We start from the raw sequence: 22391 nt of genomic DNA on the forward strand, positions 1-22391 counted from the left end.
GGAGGTCGGGGTCTGCGCTCCTCGCTTGTGCCGGGCCGGTCCCCTGGCGGCCACGGGCGGCCACTGCGGGGGGCGCCGCCCATAAAAAGGCGCCGCGGGGCCCGCCCGGGGCGCGCTCGGTCTCTGCCTGCTGGAGCGTCTGGCCGCATCTCCCGCGCGTCTTGTGCTCACAGACGGGCGCTCGCCTCTCCGCATCGCCACCTCTTCTTCCATCTCCACCATCCACAACATCCCGTTAGGGGACTAGCCATGCTGCACTGGGGATACGAAGAGGACAACGGTGAGGGGGGAGAGCCCCAGACCGGCTCTCTGGGGGTAATAGGAGCAGGGTGGGAGGGGGCTGCAGGGGGTTGGAGCATTGAGTCCCGAGGGGCAGAGAAGCGTTGGGTGGGTTAGGTTTTGATTTTTTACTTACTTTTTATTATCGGGGGCTAGCTGGAGCGATCTGCAAAGTTCTTGCTTTAAGTTAGGCGGAAGGCAGTCGTGGCACTTAGGGTTGAGGTGCACGTGTGGAGGAGCCGCGTTTCTTCTCAGGACGCCAGAACGTGCGTTCAAGCCACTTCCATCACACGTGTAGCTCTGTCCTATGTCGGTTGTCACGGAAGTGAGCCCGGCTGAGAACAGGGGCGGGTTTGCTCCCAAGCAGGTGTGCGTTGGGATTGCAACTTTGGAGATCCGTGCTGCTTTCTCGTTCATAGGGGAATAGCCAATGTTAGCACCACCGACTTAGAGTAGACCCATTGAAATGAGTGAGACTATTATTGGATATAACCTTCATGGAACTGATGAAGAAGTGGACAGTGTCCACAAAAGCTTATGCCATAATAAATAGATTTGTTAGATTCTGTTGTTTTTGCTGTTACTGACTAACATGGCCAACCTTCTGGAAACTGGATGCAAACCTGACTTTTCCCTTCGACTATTGGATCCGTATTAGTCTTGCAGCGCAAACAACAAAGAGTCTTATCATGGCGCCTTAAAAAACTAACAATATTTATTATGGCATAAGTTTTTGAGAACTGCAGTCAACTTCAAATATCTCTAGTTCATGAAAGCTTGTGTCAGAATACATTTGCTAGTCTTTTAGGTACCCCAAGACTCCTCATTGTTGTTTTAGAAAAAGATTAAAACTCAGCCTATCAGACGTGGATTTTTAGAAGAAATTTGTTTTTGCTGATTTTAGACTCAGGTTGCTTTCTTCTGCAGTTTTTGGGGTTGAGGTAAGGAAAAGAAGAAGGATTGTTCTCTATGTGCGCTAAATTGCAAGATATGTTAATTGGGCAAATATGCTTTTAAATGGGATTTAAGCAGACTGAGTTTTAGCACTCTGGATGTGTTCCTGCTTCTGGGAGATAAAAGTAGGGGGATCTTTACTGATAATTATACTTGCCAAGACAGAAACAGCAGCTGCTTTTCATAAAATAGTGGGTTTTGGGAGTGGGGTAGTATTTTAGAATATATACTCTGATTGCTAAATGAGATGCAAGGCTGTAGTGGTTTAATGTAATTTGCTTTGCTTTTTTTCTTTGTAATGTTATATTAATAATCTTTTCTTAATTACTGTTAAGTTCCACAGTGTGTACTCTCTGTCTCTAACCCTTTCTAACATGGACTCTATGGTCTGAGTTACATGATCAACGTGGCTTTTACAAGCCACGGTTGCTTTTGCCTCATTGCCTGCCCAGTCGCAACTTGTGTGTTGTCTAAACCTGGGCGGCCTGGCTTGTTTGAGGGGGAAACAACCCTCCAAAAGGCCATGGTTCGGACAATTCAACATGCCATGTCTGGGCAGGCGATTAGGCAAATGGTGCCTAGCACATGTTTTAGCTTAAACAAGTGATCATGCAAAACAGGTCTAAAGCTACCCACAGCTTTTGAAATTGGTTCCAGGGCAGTGCAGACATTAGGCCCTTTTCACAGTGACACTCAAAATCACATTTTAGTCTGTCTCCAGTTCTTTGTGTCCTGTGTGAGTGTTGTACACGTCCGAATGCAGACATGAAATCAAATGCACATTCTAGCCCATAGAGATTTTTACCTTCACATTATAGAATGATTTACGCACAAACCTATACAAGGGTATGAGGAGTGAATGAAGCTTGAAAAATATTTGGGATGATGTCATAAAGGTAAATCGAAGGCTTTCTAAAATGCAATTCTACTTGAATTAATATTGCACTTTTTTCCCATTAAAATTTGCCTAATGTTTCTGGCATTAAAATGAGAGGCAAAGGGCAAAACACTAAAGCAAGAAAAAAACAAAATCCAGATGCTTGTGCGTTTGGGCTTGCTGGATAGCAATCGTAGAACTCTGCACCACTGATTTCAGTGGCAGCTCCATGTTCGTGCCCCGATTCTGCTAGTGTAATCCTTGGGTGAAAAGAAGGAAAGCAAGCTGGGAAGGGGCTCAGCAGCTCTGATGCAAGCAACATGCACCATACAACATGCAACCCAACAGGTGTTCTCTGCAGCTGCTGCCAGACAATGCAGCTCACCTATTAGGTGGAATAGAGGGTAAGGAAGGCTTTGTGAGCATTGTGCTGTACTGAACACTCAGGATTGGCTGGAGAAGGACCATAGCTCAGTGGTAGAGCACATGTATGTACAAAGTCCCGCGTTCAATCCTTGGTGTCTCCAGGTAGGGCTGGTAAAACTCTGAAACCCCGGAGAGCCACTGCCAGTCAGTGCTGGCAAGAATGCGCCAGATGGCTCAAGACTATGATTCTTCAGTTCACGGCTGAAGGTCATAGTGTTTAAGTATCTAGTAGAAGAGAAGGGTGACTGGGTATGATCTAATAAATAAACCTTTATGGTAAGAGAGAGAGAGAGATAAATATCTGCCATCCCCACAAACATTGCTGCCGAGTGATACTTCCCTTTATCTTCCCAAATTGGATGCATAAGTGCCTGGGGACTGGGCTGATGAGCTTGGGGTAGAACTCTCAGTTTGGCCACCTTTTTACCTTCTGTGATAGGCAGGATCCAATAATATAACTAATAACACCTCTTTAAAATGATCACTTTTTTGTCTATGTGTACACAGCAAAACAGCTTAGTAAGCTTCGCTATTACCTTAAAGCTGTGCATCGTGCTGCAGTTGTCTAATCTTGATGCAACAACAGGGTGGGTGACGTCTGCTTAGCCAGCCATGCATCAAAGATAAAGTTACTGCTGCATATGGAGGAGCCCCAGATGAGTTACTGTATGTCTGGTTAATAACATCTGAAAGTTTAGTAAGGCACCTCCTCTGCAAAATAAATAGATGACAAACATCAAGACCATCCAGCAACTCTGGCAACATGTGGAGTTCTAATGTGCTATTCAGAATGTTACATGGATGTCCCCCCCCCCATTAACTTTCACTTTCAGGGGAGGCTTTGCACACACACATTGACTAGATTCAGAGAACATGATCACACACACTGTGGGTTGTTGAAATGTGCGTGATCGTTTTGTCTGAACCCTAACAAAACAGTTATTTAATCATGAACAACCCTTGGAGATTACACATGGTTTGTTGTTGGCTTGTGAACTGTGGGTTATTCATGGTTAATGATCCATGGTTTGTTATTACAGCTGGGTTCAGACAACATAATAACTCATGTTTCAACAACTGCCCACACTTTCACGCCAACCCACACACAACCTTTGAGTGTGGGTTATCGTGTTGTCTGAGCCCATCCAATGTGTGAAATGTTCTAGTGTATTGGCTTAGGACTATCCAATGACTTGTGCTATATTTAAAAAAACAAAACAGTTCTAAACTCCCAGAACAATTCCCTTCAAAATTTATAATTAAAAGTCATGGTTGCATAATCCACAAACTGCTAAAGGTTGCAACCCTATGCAAATTTGCATTGTACAGAATTCAAACATTCTGAACAAAACATGCATAGGATTGCACTGTAAATCAGCATGCTGGCATTTAAGACTTCCTTGGTACAAGTGAGCATTTATATGTATCTGTGCATGTTTAAGTAGTTTATGGATTACTTCAACCTTCCTTAACTGAATGCCCTCCAGATGTGTTGGTGCCCACATCATCTGTATCCAACATGACCAATAGCTGGGGTAATTGGAGTTGTAGTCCAACACATCTGGAGATCACCAGGTCGAGGAAGGCTGGATTACATACCGTCAAAAGATTGGGTACATTTTACAGTTGTAAGAAGTGAGCATTGTTTTGTAAATAAGCTATAGGTTATGTATGCTGAAGTGATTCCATAAACAGGGCGATCTTTTAGCACACGTGTATGTAACTGACCCATTTTAGGGCTATAATTTGACTTACCATGTATGGTATGAAGCACAGCTTGAAAGATAATCTTGGTGGGACAGAAACATGGTTGACGTAGAATGAACTGTGCATTTGCCAGATAACATTAGGAGATGTGATGGAGGTGGTTTCCCCTCGGAATTAGAGACATGGTGTTGGCCAAGATGTTATCTTGTCCGTCTCACTACATAGCCTTAAGCAAGCCATTATTATTTTAACATCAGCCTTCTGGGATAATAATATTCACCTACTTCACAGAGCTCTTGTAAAGATTTACTGAGGCAACGTAGGGAGGACTCTGGGCAATTGAAATGTGGACTATAATTACTCAGTATTACTTTTGTTTTACTTACTCAGATTTATGATGAAAAATGCTAAGTGTGAATAGATCTTTTTCTTGAGCAAATGCAAGATACAGAGGGTGGGGGTTGAGAGAGAGATTTCACACCTTCATCTCCATTACAATTGCGTAACCCAAGTTGAACAGAAATTCAATTGACACATATGCTACAGAGGATTTGTCTTGAAGCCTTTTAATATACAATATGGCTACAACTGAATTATATTCATACAATCATAGACTGGAAGGAACCAAGTGAGTTTTTTGCCTTAATACATAGATGCATGTGCACAAACCCACATACATCCCAATCTACATTGCTAATTTAAATTCATGTCTTGTCCTGTTTGAGAAGATACCTTCACACATTTGAGCACACTTTGCTCAGTTCTGACCAGTGTTGCCTGAAGAAGTTGGTTATGCTTGCAAATTCCAGATCAAACACTGAATTCAAATTCCAGATCTACAGCTGAAATGAAATGTTGATGTTATCCTTGCTTTTATTTTAAACTCCGAACACAAATTGAGATGTGTGCGGTTTGGTGGTCAAGAAGAGTGTGTAGAGTGTGTGGGGGTGAGGGGAACACTTTGGTGCTAGAACCCATAGCAATGATTAAACTACAACAAAGATCCATTACAATCTACTGAATCAATTGGGATTGTATCAGTATCTTGCGTTGCACACTGGCAGTTCCGTTATTTATTTATTACATTTCTATACTGCCTAATAGCCGGAGCTCTCTGGGCGGTTCACAAAAAATTGACAGGCAGAGATCTCCAGAATACGGTTTATTATCTTTGCAAGTTTTGTAAGTAATGGTAGGCTAATGGAATGATAGCAGAGGAGATATAACATGCCATAACTTATGAGTTTCATCAAAAGTATTTGTGAAGGAGGGGTGGGTAACTTATGGCCCACCAGATGTTTTCGCCTACAGTTCCCATCATCTCTCATTGGCTATGCTGGTTGGGGCTGATGTGAAATGTAGGCCAAACTTTTGGAAGGCCAAAACATCTGGAAGGCCACAAGTTGCTCACTTCTAACATAAAGAGATGGAGATACAAAGAACAAATTGTAGCCTAATAAAGAATTCTTTAAAAAAGTGAAATGAAAAAGAGAGCCTTTTTTCTTCTTATAAAACTAGAATTGCTTTTAGCTAAACTTTCTTACCTTCTCCACTGGTATTTTTTTTGCTAGTTAGTGTTTTATTTTATGTGCTAATGTGCACAGCTGGAAAAATCCTATGTGCTGATCACCAAAGGGCCTAAAAAAGTTGTGCTAGTGACTGAGGATATATATCTATGGATTCATACTTTTCTTTTCCCCAAGGAATTGTGGGGGCTCTCATTATATGGGGTAGGGTAGAGATTTTTAACACACAGGTTCCTAACACCCTCACTGGACTATAATTCCTAAGATTTTTTAAAGAGAGTGATGACAGCTAAAATGGTATAAAATGGATATAAGTTTAAAGTATCAATATATTGTGATTTCTTAATGTTTTTCCTGTTCCTGCTCAAGGGCTTGCACTTGTAAGCTTTCATACTTTCTCCTAAAAATTAGACTCTAGCCTGGGGAATATGTGTACAGCTCTGAGAGTGCAATCCTATGCGTGTTTAGATAGCAAAAAAGCATGCTGGTTGGGGCACCCTGGGAGTTATAGGCCTTTTTCTGTCTAAACATGCATAGGATTGCACCCTAAATGAATTAACACCCGCAAATGACTAGGGACCAAGGACTGGTTGGGGGGTGGAATCCTATTTTTAATTTTTTCATAAGTGGAAAACTTCTGTGCAAATAGAAAACACAACACATCAGGGAAAGAGTCGGTCTAGAACATTTTTCACTGATGTACTAACTTATTTTACTTGTGGGAAGTGTTTTAATTGAATATCATTTTTTTTAAAAAAAATGGGATTTCCCACATCTAGTCTAAAGTGGTGTTGTCCGTTCTACCACTTCATGTATAGACTAGACCTGATTCGTCTTCTGCAAGAGCCAAGTATCTTTCTCTTTACGCCATGACAATGCCTACATCAAAATTGGGGTTGCTATCTGGACCCCATATGAGGTAGGTCCCATTCTGACTGAAGGCCTAAACAAAACCAAGTTGAATGTTGTGGGTACACAATTGCTGGGTTCTGAATCAACACATAATTTGGTGTGTTAGAGGCACATACTTCAAGCCAGTATGGGGAAGGGTCATAGTTCAGTGGTAGAGCACATGCTTTGCATATAGAAGGTCCCAGGTTCAATCCCTGGCGCATCTACAGTTGCATTTGAGAAGGACGTTTGAAAGCCGCTACCCGTCAGTATTTACAAAACTGAGCTAAATAGACCAACTCAGTGTTAGGCAGCATCTTGTGTTCCTATGACACTGAATCAGAATGAAGCATTTTAGACGTGTGGATTACACATTAAACAGCTGATGAGTGAATGTTCTCTGAATCTATTGCATGTGTGTTAATTTCAGGTGCCTGCTGCATTCCTAATGACCAGAATGCCTGGAAGTAGGCAGAAAATGACCAACCCTAGTGTTCTAACCCGCATCCTTGGGTATTTAATTCATTAGAATTAAGACTTAATTATAGAGAGAGCTGTCTTGTAGCTCATCAAATACAACTGGGTGGTGTATTTTCCATCCCTTTAAATCCAAACATTTTTTTAATAATCTGAATAATATTTTTATAAGAAAAATAAGAAAATCCAGGTAGGTCCTTGTAATTATTTTCTCATACGATAATTCCATCGTTTTTCTGACTGCACAGAATGTATTTTAATGAGCAACTTTTCTACTGCAATGCATTCTAGGACCTTCTCACTGGAAGGAAGTTTTCCCTATTGCTAATGGAGACCGTCAATCTCCCATTGATATCCAAACTCAGCAGACCAAATATGACCCCACTCTACGTCCAATCTTCCCTGACTATGATCCTGCTTCTGCTAAAGTCATCCTCAACAATGGACACTCCACCAGTGTGGAATTTGATGACACTGAAAATAAATCAGGTTTGTTGCATGGCAGGTTTAATTCTGCTTCACTGTACTCTTTTGTTTAGGGAAATTTTCAGTTTCAACCTGACGTGGCATTACATTCTATGAATGATAACACTACTAGTCTCCAGGGAAGATCTGTTTCACTTGTCTTTGATATGTTGCCATTTGAGGTGATATTACTCATACAAATCTCTTATGCAGTGATTCCATCTCACCTATTGCAAGACAGCTCAACAGTTGCCCCAACCCCTGTTTAATGATATTAAATTCACTTGTCAAACACTGCTTTCTCTTGCTTTCCAGCATAATTGGAGTGTTTGTTTCTTGTAGGTCTGATTTCATGTGAACGATTCAAATTTCTTGTTTCCCTTCTGTCTGTAGTCACTGAGGGAATTGTGTCCCAGCCCATGAACTCAATTTCCCAAATTCAGATGATTGAGGAAGAAAATGAAACAATGAGTCAAGTGAATCCTCACACACCCAGATTCCTAATGATCAAGGTTTCATACAAGTTCACAGTTTCCGAGATTGCTGTGTTTAGCGAGGGGAAAGTCTCTGCATTTCAAAACACTTCCCTTTCGTAGCAGATGGACTAACCTGTTTATACAGGAAATTCTGCTGGAATTATTAGAGGAGAAAAGAAACACATATATATGTGCAGGAAACCTAGGAACTGCCTTGTTGACTCTAACACAAAGTTCCATATAGTTTTCAGCTGAGTTCAGCTAGATGCCCCAGAGAGGTTTGGGCCTAAACTACATACACTATGGTGGGACATGGGAGAGGGCTTTCTCTGTTGTGGCACCCCAACTGTGGAATGCCCTCCCCTTGGAGGCCCGACTGGCACCAATGCTGACTCTTTTCCGGCGCCAAGTAAAAACATGGCTTTTTAATAAAGCCTTTAATGGTTAAATTCACCTGGCTTGCACATTGTTTTAACTGTTTAAATTGTTTTTACTGCTTTTAAATTATATGTTGGTTTTAACTTGATTAATGGTTTGATTTGTTTTTAGCTGTGTATATTTATTGTTTTATATTGTATGATTTTTTCTGTATGCCACCCTGAGATCCTAGTGATATAGGGTGGGATACAAATTTTTTAAATAAATAAATAAATAATATTCCTGCAAGGGTCACAATATTTTCAGCCCTGAGGGCCGTATCAGGTATCTGCTAGGGTGGCAGGGGCTGTACATACATACAGACATATCCACATACAACTCACATACGATGTACACACACAACACTCCCTCAGTTTATTTATTTATTTATTTATTTATTTATTTATTTCATTTTTATACCGCCCAATAGCTGAAGCTCTCTGGACGGTTCACAAAAATTAAAACCATAATAAAACAACCAACAGGTTAAAAGCACAAATACAAAATTCAGTATAAAAAGCACAACCAGGATAAAAACCATGCAGCAAAATTGATATAAAATTAAAATACAGAGTTAAAACAGTAAAACTCCAACTCCTGCCCAAGAGTGTTTCAGAGGCCTGTTTTGATTAGATAAAATCAACACTTTCCCCAGAAGCCTCAATTCCCAAACCATCTGGGAATCCTGGTTCCTAGCCCTTCTCCCTTGCTCAATCCAATCTCTTGCTGAAGGATCCTGACATCCTACACTGTCACCTGGGACATTTTCAGGGGGAAAAGGGGAGGGGGCGGGAAAAGCATTCCAGGAACAGGTTCTATGGTTTCTGCCATAGAAGCTCCATTCCTAGAATGTTCCAGGAAGCCGAGAGAAGCCTCCCAGCCGTGCTTAGGTTGTTCCAGTGTCACTCTAGGAACAAGGCTTTCATGGCAGGAACCCATAGAGGCCATTTCTATAATGTTTTTCCTGTATTTCCTGGTGGGGAGGTAGAGTCTAGGGGCCACCAGACAGCCTTGGGACACACTTTTGGTACTCCTGTATTACAGGGAGGTGGAGGCATGCTGCTTGGGCTGACCCATGTATCTCCCTGGCAATGTATAATTGGGCGGGGTGGGGGGAGAGAGTGTGTTGTGATGTAGTTATACAAGTGGCTGCCAGTGAAGCAGAGTGGGAGGTAGTGAAAGACAAACTACACCTTAGCATTTTCCCCTGACTATGTGCTACTGAGGAGACACAATTTGATTGTGCTCATATATTGTTGTCCCCCAAAAGGGCAGGAGGGCCCATGCCTGGCGCGCTAAGTCCAATAAAACACACAGGTGGAGGATCCAACTTAACCTTTATTTTCTCGATCTATGCAGAAAGGGGTGCTTGGCAATCGTTCGCAAAGCAAGCGTACACGCTTCACTCCGGAACACACTTATATAGACTCCAAATTAAAAAATATCTTTACTTTTCCATTGGTTAGCTCTGCCAGTGTACTTGCATCTCATTGGTTGCAGCCTATACATACAAGCTCCAGGTTTTAACCCTTCATGTAGCTATGCACATTTTGTTGATTGACTTGTCTGGCGCCTGCTCCAGATGCCATGGGGACCCTTCCACTGTGCACATAGCAAACAGCAGGACACACCAGCAAGTTAGGAATTTCCCCAATACACATCATATCTGTCTGTAATATGTAGCTTGGGGCTCACAACCAGGGCATGAGGGTGATTTGCCATCCCACAGCATTTGCTGTCTTCAACATTTGCAATCGAAGAGATACAGCCGTAAATATTAGCTGCCATAGCTCATAGACACTGCAGTTGGAACCTGCAACAAAATGTTGTAGTGTTCAGTGCTCCTGTTCAGGGTTCCAGCCAGCCACTTCCTTTTCCATGATACTCCATATCATTGCCCTTCCTCCAGCTTTCTCCTCCCACCCCACCCCATCCCACCCTACCCCCAACAGACACTTAGTATTCTGTGACCACTATGTGCGTTCAGTCTTCCTTGGGTTGTTTAGGGTCCTTCCCCCTAGGTTTGTTTTGTTTTTTGCTCCCCCCCTTTTTGGTACTTCTGCAAATTGTGGGGTTTCCCAAGCCTGCTGATATTTTCGTTACATAAGGATCAGCACTCAACAAATGAGTTGGGTGATCCAGACCCAATTCTCCCATGTCTTGTTTGTTCTGGCCCTCGGGTAGTACAAGGCAATAGTCAAATAAATGTTAAATTTTCCAAACCTTCACAGCAACCTAATAATGCTACTCTACGTTTTTCCCCCTATTTATAGTGCTGAGTGGGGGTCCACTCATTGGAAATTATAGGCTGCGGCAAATTCACTTCCATTGGGGCCCCAGTGATGACATTGGCTCTGAGCATGCAGTCGACGGAACAAAATTTGCAGCAGAGGTAAAGCATTCCACTGAACTGTATAGAAGTAGTTGTGTTCGACTTTGGCTCCGTCCCTAAAGCCATTGTTTGACAAGCAGACCTGATTTTTTTTTAAAAAAAATAACGTTGCCTTGATTTCAGCAACAAAATTATTATTCATTTACAGTTGTCAATGTCATTATGATTCACTAGCACTACAGAGAGAGAGAGAGCGCCAGTTGGATTAATTTGGTGATGTGTGATCTTGTGCCAGCACAGAATTTATTTGGGCAGGATCAGATAGGAGGAATTTCATGGTATTATCATGGGCTTGAATATTCAGAACTATTGCATGGTTTGAATTTGTCTTTCTGTATGATAGTTTTAGAATTTGAAACTAACTTGGCCTGGACGTTTCCATTTCATCTTACACCCGATTCTAGGCATACTTGCTTGGTAATAAATCCCATAGATTTCAATGGGACTTGCTTCCAATTAAATGTGCTTAGAATCACACCATTGGTTTTCCTACTACCTGTGCTTTCAACCATTTCTGGCAACTGTGTTAGGTTCTGTGGTGCACTCAGCTACGTTTGCCTATTGCCTTTGATTTCTGTGTACTGAACATTTAAGTTTCTAGCAATTCTGCTGACTGAGAAGGGCTGCATCGCTCATTACACAACAGATATATTTCCATTGTTTGCCACATGCTGTTGAACACTGTGATGTTTGAAGGCAGATACATTTCAGCAAACATTCCAGGGCATACCTGGAGAGCTGCACCATGCTCTGGCTTCTAAGCACAACGCTGCATGTCTGTGGATGTTCATCTTCCTTTAAAATGTCCCAGTGGTCATTGCGTGGTTATGTGGTAAAACACACAGGAAATATCTGCTGCGTAAAGTGTGGCATCCTGAGATGGTCAGCTGTTTTGTATGTTTATTGCCGAATACCACAGAATACAAAAGCACACAATATTACATGTACCATTTCTTCCTTGGAAATTAGTTTTGTTCGAAAATGATAGTCAGATTCCTATAGACAAGTGGGGAAAATCTAACTAATATTCTAATGGAGAGGAAAGGGTCTAAAACAAGATGACAGTATCCAATCCATTGTAGATGCAGCATTTAAGTCTAGAAGACTCCCTTTGGCTCAGTAGATTCCTATTTTCCTCCCTTTTGCTGCTTATGCAGATACGGACAATGGAAAGGAGCATTAGGTAAATGGGAGATATCAATATCAATATCCCTATCTGTATATAACTCCCATATCCAGAGGGTTATGAGAGGTACATAAAGATCTCCAGTTCACCTTACATTTCCTCATGTATGTGCATGAACAGTGGGGGGGAAACAGGGATCTGTTGAGCCTATGGGAATTCCCAACACATAGGCATGGTGTTTTGCACTTTATGTGTTGTGCAATACATGTGATAGAGACAGAGAGAGAGAGATCTTCCTGAGTAAAAAGGGAGACTATGGCCCTTTCTACACCTAAGAGTTATCACAGGAAAATGGAGGGATCGTCCCTGCCTGCTCTTGGGATCTTCCTGTGTGGCATTGGGATGCACAGGAACGATCCCGGGATGATTTCGGGATATAGGGGTGGTATAGACAAGATCTTCAGTAGATATTTCTGTATTTTCCAAAACTCAGGGTAAAAAGCAATTATTTATGCACTTTTTGATTTATTGGTATAGATTTACATCATGATCCAGACAATAAGTGTAATCTGATGTAATTTACGTGCATTGGCTGCCCTATTCATAGGATTATGCTCTTGTATCTGCTTCTTTCATTGGAATAAATGAGGAAGCACTTCTAGGTGAGGGAGCTTCAGGTACACATTGGAGCTTTGTCACCGTAAGGGATACTCTGAATCAAGGCGTTCAATATTTTTTTCCATTTTCTGATCATTTATTTCAACGTTATTTCAATGTTGAAATGGAATGTCAAAAATTCTAGCTTATGTATGCAAAAGCCACCAATCATAAATTAATATTTCAAAATATTGCTTCCCCTATCCTTAAAAAATGTAAATGGCAACCAGTTAACTAACAATTAAGAGGGAAACTTTTCAGTGTCTTCTTATTTCTGAAATGGAAAAGGGTTCTGAAATTAGAAGCGATTCTGAAATGGAAGTCTGTGCTTGACAGCACTGTAACACAAGTGCTGAAGACTGACAAGCAATTTCCTTAGTGAAATAAAGAGAGGCGGGGGGAAATGTTGAGTGGCTAAAACTAGTGGGGAAAAGAATTAGTTTTTGGGGGGGAAATGACCATTTGCAGTGTTTAAAGACTTATGTTTTCCACAGGAACCAGGTGAGATGGAATATAACGAATTAATAAGAGGTGCTTAGAAAACAATATGTTCCAAAACAAATGTATAGGTTCCATCTAAGAAACCAAATGGAAGGAGACAGACAATATCTAGGAATTTTTAGTCAGTCTAAAAAGGTTTCCCACTGCTGCTTATAAACATCTTCAAGAACCCACTAGAAAAACCCTTCCGATTTTGGGGAAAGGACCCTAGAATTGAGAGACAGAGAGAGAGCACCAGGCTGACCTTATAGGTGGAGAGAGATCTGAAGGGTCAGTGGCAAGGTGGCAGTTTTCAGTGTTTAGTTCTACGAAGAAAAAGGCTCTTTGTCTCAAGAATGCACCTCTGCCAAATTGGCACATGCAAGAAGAAAGAGCTGTTCTGCAGTCAAGAAGACAACACGTTTCCCCTGGCAGAAGATCTCAACAGGCCAATGGATCCAAGGTCCCATTAAGCTGGGGCAGCCTATCCTCTGGACCCAGGTGCCTCCGATTGGATGATGATGATGATGATGATGATGATGCATAAAAGAAACAGGCCTTAACAGATTTCTCCAACAAGCTGTGGTGCAGGAGCGGTGGTAAGACAAGATACATACATCCTTTAAAAGAGAAGTCACAAGCCATTGGGAATGGGCCTCCCTTACACTGTTTCACATTTTACTCGTGTCCTTTTCTTCTTTGTTGTTTTCCATTAATCTACAATAAAAGCCCTTCTGCCGAAAGCATTTGTTTCCTTTCTGTAACGCTCATAATATTCTAAAAGCCACACAGTCCAGCTTTTAAGTGGAAGTATAAAGTGCGAGTGCTGTTGACACCTTAAGTTCCAGAATACCGAACGATTTAGTGAACTCAGCAGTCAGAACTCATATATCTTACTCAGAATAATACTTTGCACTTACATAGCAGCTTTCCTGCAAGGACCTTTTAAGCCCTCAATCCGGCGTGTATAACTGAGGATTCCTGTCGAGGGGGAAAGTGTGGGCGGGGACAGGGCCTAGCGGGAGGGATTGGCATGTGAGTGGGCCAGAGGCGGTTTCGTTGTTTTTTGTAAACTTAGCCAATACTAGGACTGGCTAAAACGGATCTTCAGAGCTTTGGACCAACGTGCGTGGAGCTTCCAAAGGACTACATACATCAAGATGGCTTTGGGCTACTTGTTAATAAAATAAACTAGCCCCAAATATTCCATCAGATGTTACAGAGAGTTGTCTGACTTCAGTAAAGTGGTGATTGATAGTACTTGCTTCTTGCTTTTCAGCTTCACGTGGTCCATTGGAATGCAGACAAATATGCCACCTTTGTTGAGGCTGCTCGCCAGGCTGATGGATTAGCCGTCATGGCTGTTTTCTTAAAGGTAAGGGGCCTGTGTGTGGCATCTCTCTTTCCCCAGAAATTTAAAACAAAGGTAGGAAGCCATGGGCCAGACTACATGTGATGCTAAATGATATGAATCTTAAAAACTACAGGTAGCAGAGTATAACTAGACATAACCATATTTTAGTTACGTGTGTCTGCTCTGAGTAAGACTAAGGGGGAGTCTACACCAGCCATTTATTGCAGGACTGTATCGCAGTCATCACTAACGGGCCACATGATGTTCACCTGCTCCCGCTGTGATCTTGGCTCCACCTCTCAGTTTTCCCGGAGTATCCCTGCTTTTGTCATGCTTTTTCCAGCTCTCTCATGTTCATTCTGAAAAATGTTTGCAGTGTGTGTGTGTGTCCCCCTCTTTGCTCTTCACCACAAGTTCTGGGCTCAGCAAACAGCCAATCAGCTGTGAGGGGCGTGTGTGTAGGTATCAGAGGTGTGCGGGAGTGGACCTGTCTGCCATTTTTGCCACATGTTTTGGATGGGTATCAGCGTGTTTTACCACCAAGTGTGCTTGGTTGTTGTTTTTAATACAAACATATCTCTGCGCAGGAGCGCATATTCGACAGAGTTCATATGCCCCCCATGTGTTGCTGCGCATCTGTGCTGGTGCGCATCCTTCAGGAGTCATTAAAAAAAAACTCTGTCCCGTACCCATCTCCCTAGCCCCGCCCACTTCCACCAATATACATGCGCAAGTGCTTTAATGGAGCACACGTGCTCCCTCAACGGCACTCCTGTAATTGCGGTAAATATCGGTCGTGTGTGCCCCATGAGGGCCAATTGCAAAAGCAGGAAACATTCGGAAGCAGCCCTCTTCCGTTGCAAAAGGGCTGCAGGTGTAGATTAGGCCTTAGTCTGGATCTCATCTATCAGCTATGGTGGAGGCAAGATCATTAGAATTGGAACCATGGAGAAGAGGATTGGAGAAGTTTCCTCTGGCATCAATGGAAGCTTCTCTCCTGAAGCTGATAGCAGCTTGTGGGATGGGAGTCCGTTCTTGTTAGGACTGCATCATGGGAAGAAAGGATTAAATCCCCTTTTACATGCCTCAATCCTGATCCAGGTCCCCACAACTGATATTTAATTATTATTATTATTTTTAAAAAAGATTCACCCAAGTTTTAAGTAGTGTGTAGCACCACTTGTAGTTTAGGCCTAATGACAAGCTTCAGGTTACCAGTTCAGGTATCAAAAAGCAATTGAAATGTTAGCCAAAACATTAGGAAAAGTTTCTGTACTTGCTTATGAGCCAAAAATCAGGCATATTTTTCTTTTAAAAACCCAGTGCTCCTATGGAATATTCTAACACAGCTTCTCTAACCTCTTGCCCTCCAGATGTGTTGGACTACAACTCCCATCATTCCCTGGCAGAATGTCGTGAGATTGGGAGTGGCTATTTTAGTTCATTTGTAGTTCATGCGGCATCTGAAAGACAAATTAGAATTATTTTTCTAGCATCTAGTGGGAGAAATCCCTCAGGAAAGGTCATCTCTCACATGCCTCTGCATTCCCCAAGCACCTCCATGGTGACTCTTGACTCTTTGATTCAGAAGTAAAATCTGCAGATACTCAAGAGCAGGATGTTCACAGTGGTAGTACTTAATGGACAATTATGGAATAGCCTGCCCTAAAAGACTCACTTGCTTATAATAATTTTGTATACTTTTCAGAAACGTTCTGTTTTCCTAGACATCCTGAAATTTTAAACTCTAATATTTTTGCTTCATTGCTGATGATTATTTTAAACTTGTTTCTTCTGTGCAATTGTTCTTATTTCTCTTTTGGTATTCTTTGTTTTCATATGGTTTTAAAACTTCGACAGTGCTTTGAGCAATTTGATGAGAAAGAAGTCAATAAATTTCAACAATAAATGAAATACATTTTAAAATCTGTAAAGTGAATAATTTGGGTTTTGTATTTATAGGTGGGTGAATGCAATTCACAGCTGAAGAAAATCACGGACCATTTGGATGGTATTAAAGTCAGGGTAAGGTCATTCTAAACTGAATGTTCTTTAAAATCCAGGGCATTCTTATGGCTCTAGAAGTCTCAATGTTCATATGGAAACTACCCCACCTATAACTGATTTCCTGTTCTTTGCAACAGGAGGTAAACCTGTGTGTGCTTTTCCTTGACCCACAAAGATCTGCTTCCTCCTTGAATGAATGCTCCACATGTGTGTTTAGCTGCGCAAGCATGGACCTTTGAATTAGGGTGCTACCTCTGCATGTTCAGTTTTACCCTTGTGCTCAAACTGCCTTAACACTCTGCTTTGATAAACTTTCAAATATTCAGGTTTGTGTTATCATGAATGCTACTATCTTTAATCTCTTGGCTGACCTCAAAGAATTTTAGAGTTGCAAGGGATTTTGGAGGTCATTCAGTCCAGCCCCCTGCTCAGTGCAGGACCGGGCGACTGCAACATCCCTGATAGATCTCCGTCCAGCCTCTGCTTAAATATCTCCTGTGAAGGCGAGCCCACCACCTCTCAAGGCAGACTGTTCCATTGTCTATCTGCTCATAAGAACATAAGAAGTGCCCTGCTGGATCAGACCAAGGGTCCATCTAATCCAGCACTCTGTTCACACAGTGGCCAACCAGCCGTCGGCCAGGGATGAACATAGTGTTAGGACGTTTCTCCTAATGCTTAGCTGAAATCAGCTTCTTTGCAATTTCTATTCATTGGTTCCAGTGCTGGCTTCTGGAGCAACTGAGAAACTTGATCTTCTGCATGACAGTCCTACAGATACAGTATTTGAAGGCCACTATTATGTCTCAATCTTTTCTTCTCCTTTCTCCTCCAGTCTAAACACACCCAGCTCTTGTCAACTGCTCCTCATAGCTCTTTGTTTCCATGCCCCACACCATCCAGCTCACCCTTCTCTGGATGTGCTCTGTGTATATGAATGTGCAAAAAGGAAATTGATGAATGGCAGAGTCTGGGGGATGGGTGAAATAAATAACATTAACCACCTCACCAGCCCCTGTGAAAAGTAAGCAAAAGGCCATATATTCTTTGGGCTGTATGGCTTTCCTCTCCAAAGCTCCCTCCTCTTGCCAGTCAAGCCACAATGATATCTCTGAAAGAGGCTTAGTGTTGTGATGGAAAGACACCGTGAGACTCTAGTGCTCTCTCTCATCCCATGGAAACTAGCCTGACCACTCAGGAAAGTGGGGAAGTGTGAAATGCTGGTGTTAGGAGTACGTTTGTGTTTTCCTGGAAGAAAAACTGAGCTAAAATGAAGCGAAGGACAAAACCCTTGAGAGAAGTTAGAGCAGCAGTTTGCATGGAACAGTACTATTACTGTGGATGAGGTCTGAGAAAAGATGAGAGACCCTTGATGTTCAGCCGCTGCAAGGGTCAAAACTGCCCTCCAAAAAAACAGCTTCAGAGCACACTGTAAAGGATGGCTGAGAAGGTCCCTGATGCAGATGAGAGTCTTATGAGCTTAGACGACAGTGTTTCGGAGTCGGTAGCTGAGACTCAAGAGGCCTTGGCCACCCAGGGAGCCTGCCAGTGACGAGGCAGATAAAATGCTCAAGAAAAACAGCTGTAGCAATGGGGAAGAGTCTTAGGGAAGAATTGACAAGCGATGGAGCTGGAGAAAGTGTGACCCACACTGGGAGTGAGAGACTTGAAGGGAGATGAACAGCAGCCATTGGTGAGGAACTTACATAAGATTCCTTCAACCTGCCTGCAGCCCTGGAAGAGAAAGTGGAGAAGAAAAGCTGGAAGTGGCAAACCTCCTTGAGGCAGGAAGCCTATCTTTATTCTAATTGAAGAGCAAAAGTCAGCAGAAGAAACTGTTGGCATCACTATAGCAATAAGGTAAATAGGAGGCAGATGTTCTGGCAGTGTTTGCTTATTTCCTTTTCTTTGTTTCTTTCTGTGTTTAGGGTAAACAGCATAGGTTCACCAACTTTGATCCTTCCTGTTTGCTCCCTCGTTCTCTGGACTACTGGACTTACCTTGGCTCTCTCACAGTTCCTCCTCTTCTCGAAAGTGTCATCTGGATCATTCTTAGAGAGCCTATAAGTGTTTGCTCTGAACAGGTCTGCCTTGCCTTTGCCTTGTGGAATAATAGAATCCTAGAATTGAAAGGGACCTTGGAGATCATTTAGCCCACCCCCTTGCTTGTGCTTTCATATTCCAAATCTGTTTTTAGAAGGTTGCCCACAAGAATGTACGCAATTCTGACATTGAGAGAATACACCTCCCATCTATAAAGGTCCTGCAATTTGTACAGATTCCATGCATTTTAAAGTCGTGGAGCAGGTCTAGAACAATTTCTAACTTCAGGCTGATATTTACACATCTTATCGTCTAATCAATATTTCATACTAGCACTGCGGCCATTATTATGACCAGCAGTGTGTTTGTGTCCTTAGAAACTCCAATGCATCATTGTGTGCTCAGCACACAGAGATGTGCACATGGACACCCAACGCCGGTGCGCACGCACACCAATGAGGGCTGGCCTGCTGTAGGTGGGTGAGGTCTTGCCCCGAATGCAATTAGGACTGTTGTCATGCTTTGGTTTTCCCAATAGAATTGAATGGCAAATCTCATGTATATGGGGAAAAGGAAAAACCACCCTAGGAAAATGATTTAAGGACAGTATAAAATACTTACATTTAAAAGAGAGAGAGAGAGACTTGAGGGGGTATCATCATTGTGACAGCTAAACCAGATCTCTTCTGTTGATGACCCCAGCGATTGAAAATCAAACCTACACAGCGCTATCCTTTAACTTTACTTTAGTTCTTCCAAGGAATTTAAAGTGGAATAGATAGCTGTGCCCCACCCCCATCCCCATTTCATGGGTCCTTGGAAAGTGGGTCTCATATAGGCAAAATACGTTTGTAATATATTCCTTGTTTACTCCTGTTGAAAACATTAAAATGAAACAGTGGGATGATCATTATTACTGGGCATGGTTGTCGAGCTCTGTGTGCGGGTGAATTCATTGTGCATGCAATCCTTGTTTGCAACAACATTTTTGAAGTATTCTGTGGGGAAACGGGGTTTCTTCACTGGAATGAGGTGTAATGAATGTATCTGTTGCCCTCCAGATGTCATTGCTATTACACGCACAGTGCACCTGTGGGGTTGCCACTGTACACAGTGTTCAAATAGATGTGAGATTCATTGAGAGAGAATCTCACCTGTACAGGTGCTCTATAGGCACAGAGCAGTGCACAGAAGACTCTGGATTGGGACAGTGCCTTAGAACATGGGTGGGGAATCTGTGACGCTCCAGTTCAATTCCCATCATCCCCAAGTAATAACTCAACAACATCTGTTGTGCCACAGTTTCTCTGCCACAGCTTAGAAGGGCAAACAATTACTTGCATGCACGTATCTGCCCAGTGGACTGGGTTTTAGCATGTGGTTTGTTTGCTGAATTTTGTACCTTTTGTCATCCACAGCTAGCTAAATTTCGCAACCTTCTCTGTACTGGTGAGGGAGAAGCTGCCTTCTGCATGCTGAAAAACTTCAGACCTCCACAGCCTTTAAGGGGCCGGGAAGTGAGAAGAAATTAAAGGGGAGAGAAAGGAAACAATGCACAGCAATAGCTCACACTGTTGAGGAAGCAAAACACATTTTAATGCATTTTAATGTATTCTATTTTTAATGTACATACATTCTTATTAGGAAATGATCCAGCCAATGTTAATCATTTTGAAGTCGTAGGGATTTTGAGGAGAGATTTAAGCACATGCTTAACTCTGCTACTAAAACCACTAGGTCTTAAAATGCTTAAGGTTTCTGGATTGTGCCCCTGATTTTTTAATAGATAAGTTAACATTATTTGCTTTGGGTATTGGAATTAATAGATACTGTTTCGTTGCTGTTTAACTATAGTAGATAAGAACGTATCACTGAATATAAAAATATGATTAGGTATGATCGTATTGTATTGTGATAGATTAGGATAGTCAGTAGTAGCAAAATAAGATTTGTTCAGAGTTGTAGCAAATGAGCCAAAGCTGTGTTTTGTGGCCTGAATGAGTTTCACACCTTACATGAATGCACTGTAATGTGTTAGGTGGGGTGGCACTATCTTATCTAGATTGGACGGATATCAGTTAACAATACTTTAGGTATGGGATGGCCCGTCTCGGAGCAGAGGGTTAGAAATAGATGATCCATTGAAGTCCCTTTCAACTTGTCTAAGGTTCCAACTCTCTCCCTCCAAAGAATCCTTGGAATTGTAGTTCTTTAAAAAGCTAATAAGGAATCCTTGGGACTCCCTCAAAAATGACAACTCTGAGCATTCTTTGCTCAGAGGAAACCGTAGTGTTTAACCAAATCAAGCCAATTTAAATACGTAGTATAGATATACTAGGATACTACAGTGGAGAAACTCAAATTCCCTTTAAGCCTATCATTCTGAATGTTCGCCTCAGGTCCCCTGGTCCTTCCCCCTGACAATTAGAAGGAACATGGGTGAGGTGTTTCCTAACCTCTTTGCCGAGAGGCCATATCTAGGTAGTAGGTGTGATTTAGACAGTCAGTTAGTTAAGAAACTTCACCTTCTCTTAAAGTCTGACTTTCCTCCAGAATTTCTGAAGACATTTCTTCTGCTTCAGCACCTTAAAATGGAACCAGAACATTTTTTGCCGGGGGGGGGGGGTGGGGGAGAAAAAACTCAAAGAAGCTGCAACCTCTGGAGGTCATAGCTCCAGAGGTGGAAATTGTCCAGGTGTTCTGGAGAGAAAGCAAGACTTGGGTTTCATTAAAAACGCACAAACATAAAGAGAGAATTAAGGCCCAATTACATATAACAAGGCGATGTGTGGATGCTACCAACCAGAGTCAACATGGGAATGTATATTTGGGGGGTGGAGATGGTGGGTAGTGTGAGAGTAGCATTTTCTCACCCCCTGTAACCAACAGCCAATGTAGTGGCAGTGTGTTGTGAGTGCAGGGGGTGTGAGAGAGGTGTGTGGAAATACTTACATAGTGGTGTCAGAAGTTTATTTTCAGGTTATCTATATTGGAAGAGACATGGGTTCATAATGCCTGCATGTATCCACCCTAAGGTATGGTTTGGCTGGGAAATAGGCCTCGCTGGAACTTGGAAAGATAGGGTATATGTACGTTAAGCTAAATACTATAAAGTAGGGGTAGACAACTGGGAATCTTCCAGATGTTTTGCATTACAATTCCCATAATTCCTGACATGGGCCATGCTGGTTTTGGCATGTGGAAGTTTTAGTCAAAAACACCTGGAAGCCTTCAGATTGTCTATCTCTGATATAAAGGATAAATGATGAGGATGTGAATGATGGTGGCATGTTTTCGTTTTCTTTTTTAAACCCTGAGTTGTCCCTAATACTTTTATGTTGTCTGAATAGCTGCATAAAGAAGGCACTGTAAGGGGTTCTAAAGATGTTATTTGTATCAGGGCAGGAAGTGCTGAGGCTGGGGTTACTGATGTATGTTTTCATGTTAGAATTGGGGACGGGGGAAAGTCCCCAAAACATACATTCTAATTTATTAGCAATAAATTGAGTTTATTCTGTAATGTTATATTTATGAATTGCATCAAATAAAAGCAAGTGATACAAATATCTTATATTTTCCACATAGACTTTATAAATATTTTTTTACATAGGAAGCTGTGTTACACCGAATCAGACCTTTGGTCCATCTAGCCCAGTATTGTTGACACTGACTGGCAGCGGCTCTCTAGGGTTCCAGGCAGGAGTTCTTCCAGCCCAACCAGGCCCCCATCTATACGACAATGGGATTGCTCCTCATTAAATATAAACTCGATTTTTCATTGATTCAAATGTAGGTAAAGAGTGTCACTGCAGCAGCAACAGCAATTTATTTCCTGAA

At 42.1% G+C, this 22391-nt stretch overlaps 1 protein-coding gene across 1 annotated transcript; it reads left to right on the plus strand.

Moving 5' to 3' along the window:
- Positions 1–9: 9 nt before the first annotated feature.
- Positions 10–22120, plus strand: LOC134401950 (carbonic anhydrase 13-like; the record flags this gene model as incomplete). Its single annotated transcript, XM_063131310.1, has 7 exons — positions 10–280; positions 7429–7626; positions 10769–10887; positions 14430–14525; positions 16467–16529; positions 18440–18595; positions 19973–22120. Coding segments are annotated over 7 exons (1017 nt in total), but the record flags the coding sequence as incomplete, so codon positions are not given.
- Positions 22121–22391: the final 271 nt, after the last annotated feature.

The sequence above is a fragment of the Elgaria multicarinata genome, chromosome 7 (genome assembly GCF_023053635.1).
Source record: "Elgaria multicarinata webbii isolate HBS135686 ecotype San Diego chromosome 7, rElgMul1.1.pri, whole genome shotgun sequence".
NCBI classification, from domain to species: Eukaryota; Metazoa; Chordata; class Lepidosauria; order Squamata; family Anguidae; genus Elgaria; species Elgaria multicarinata.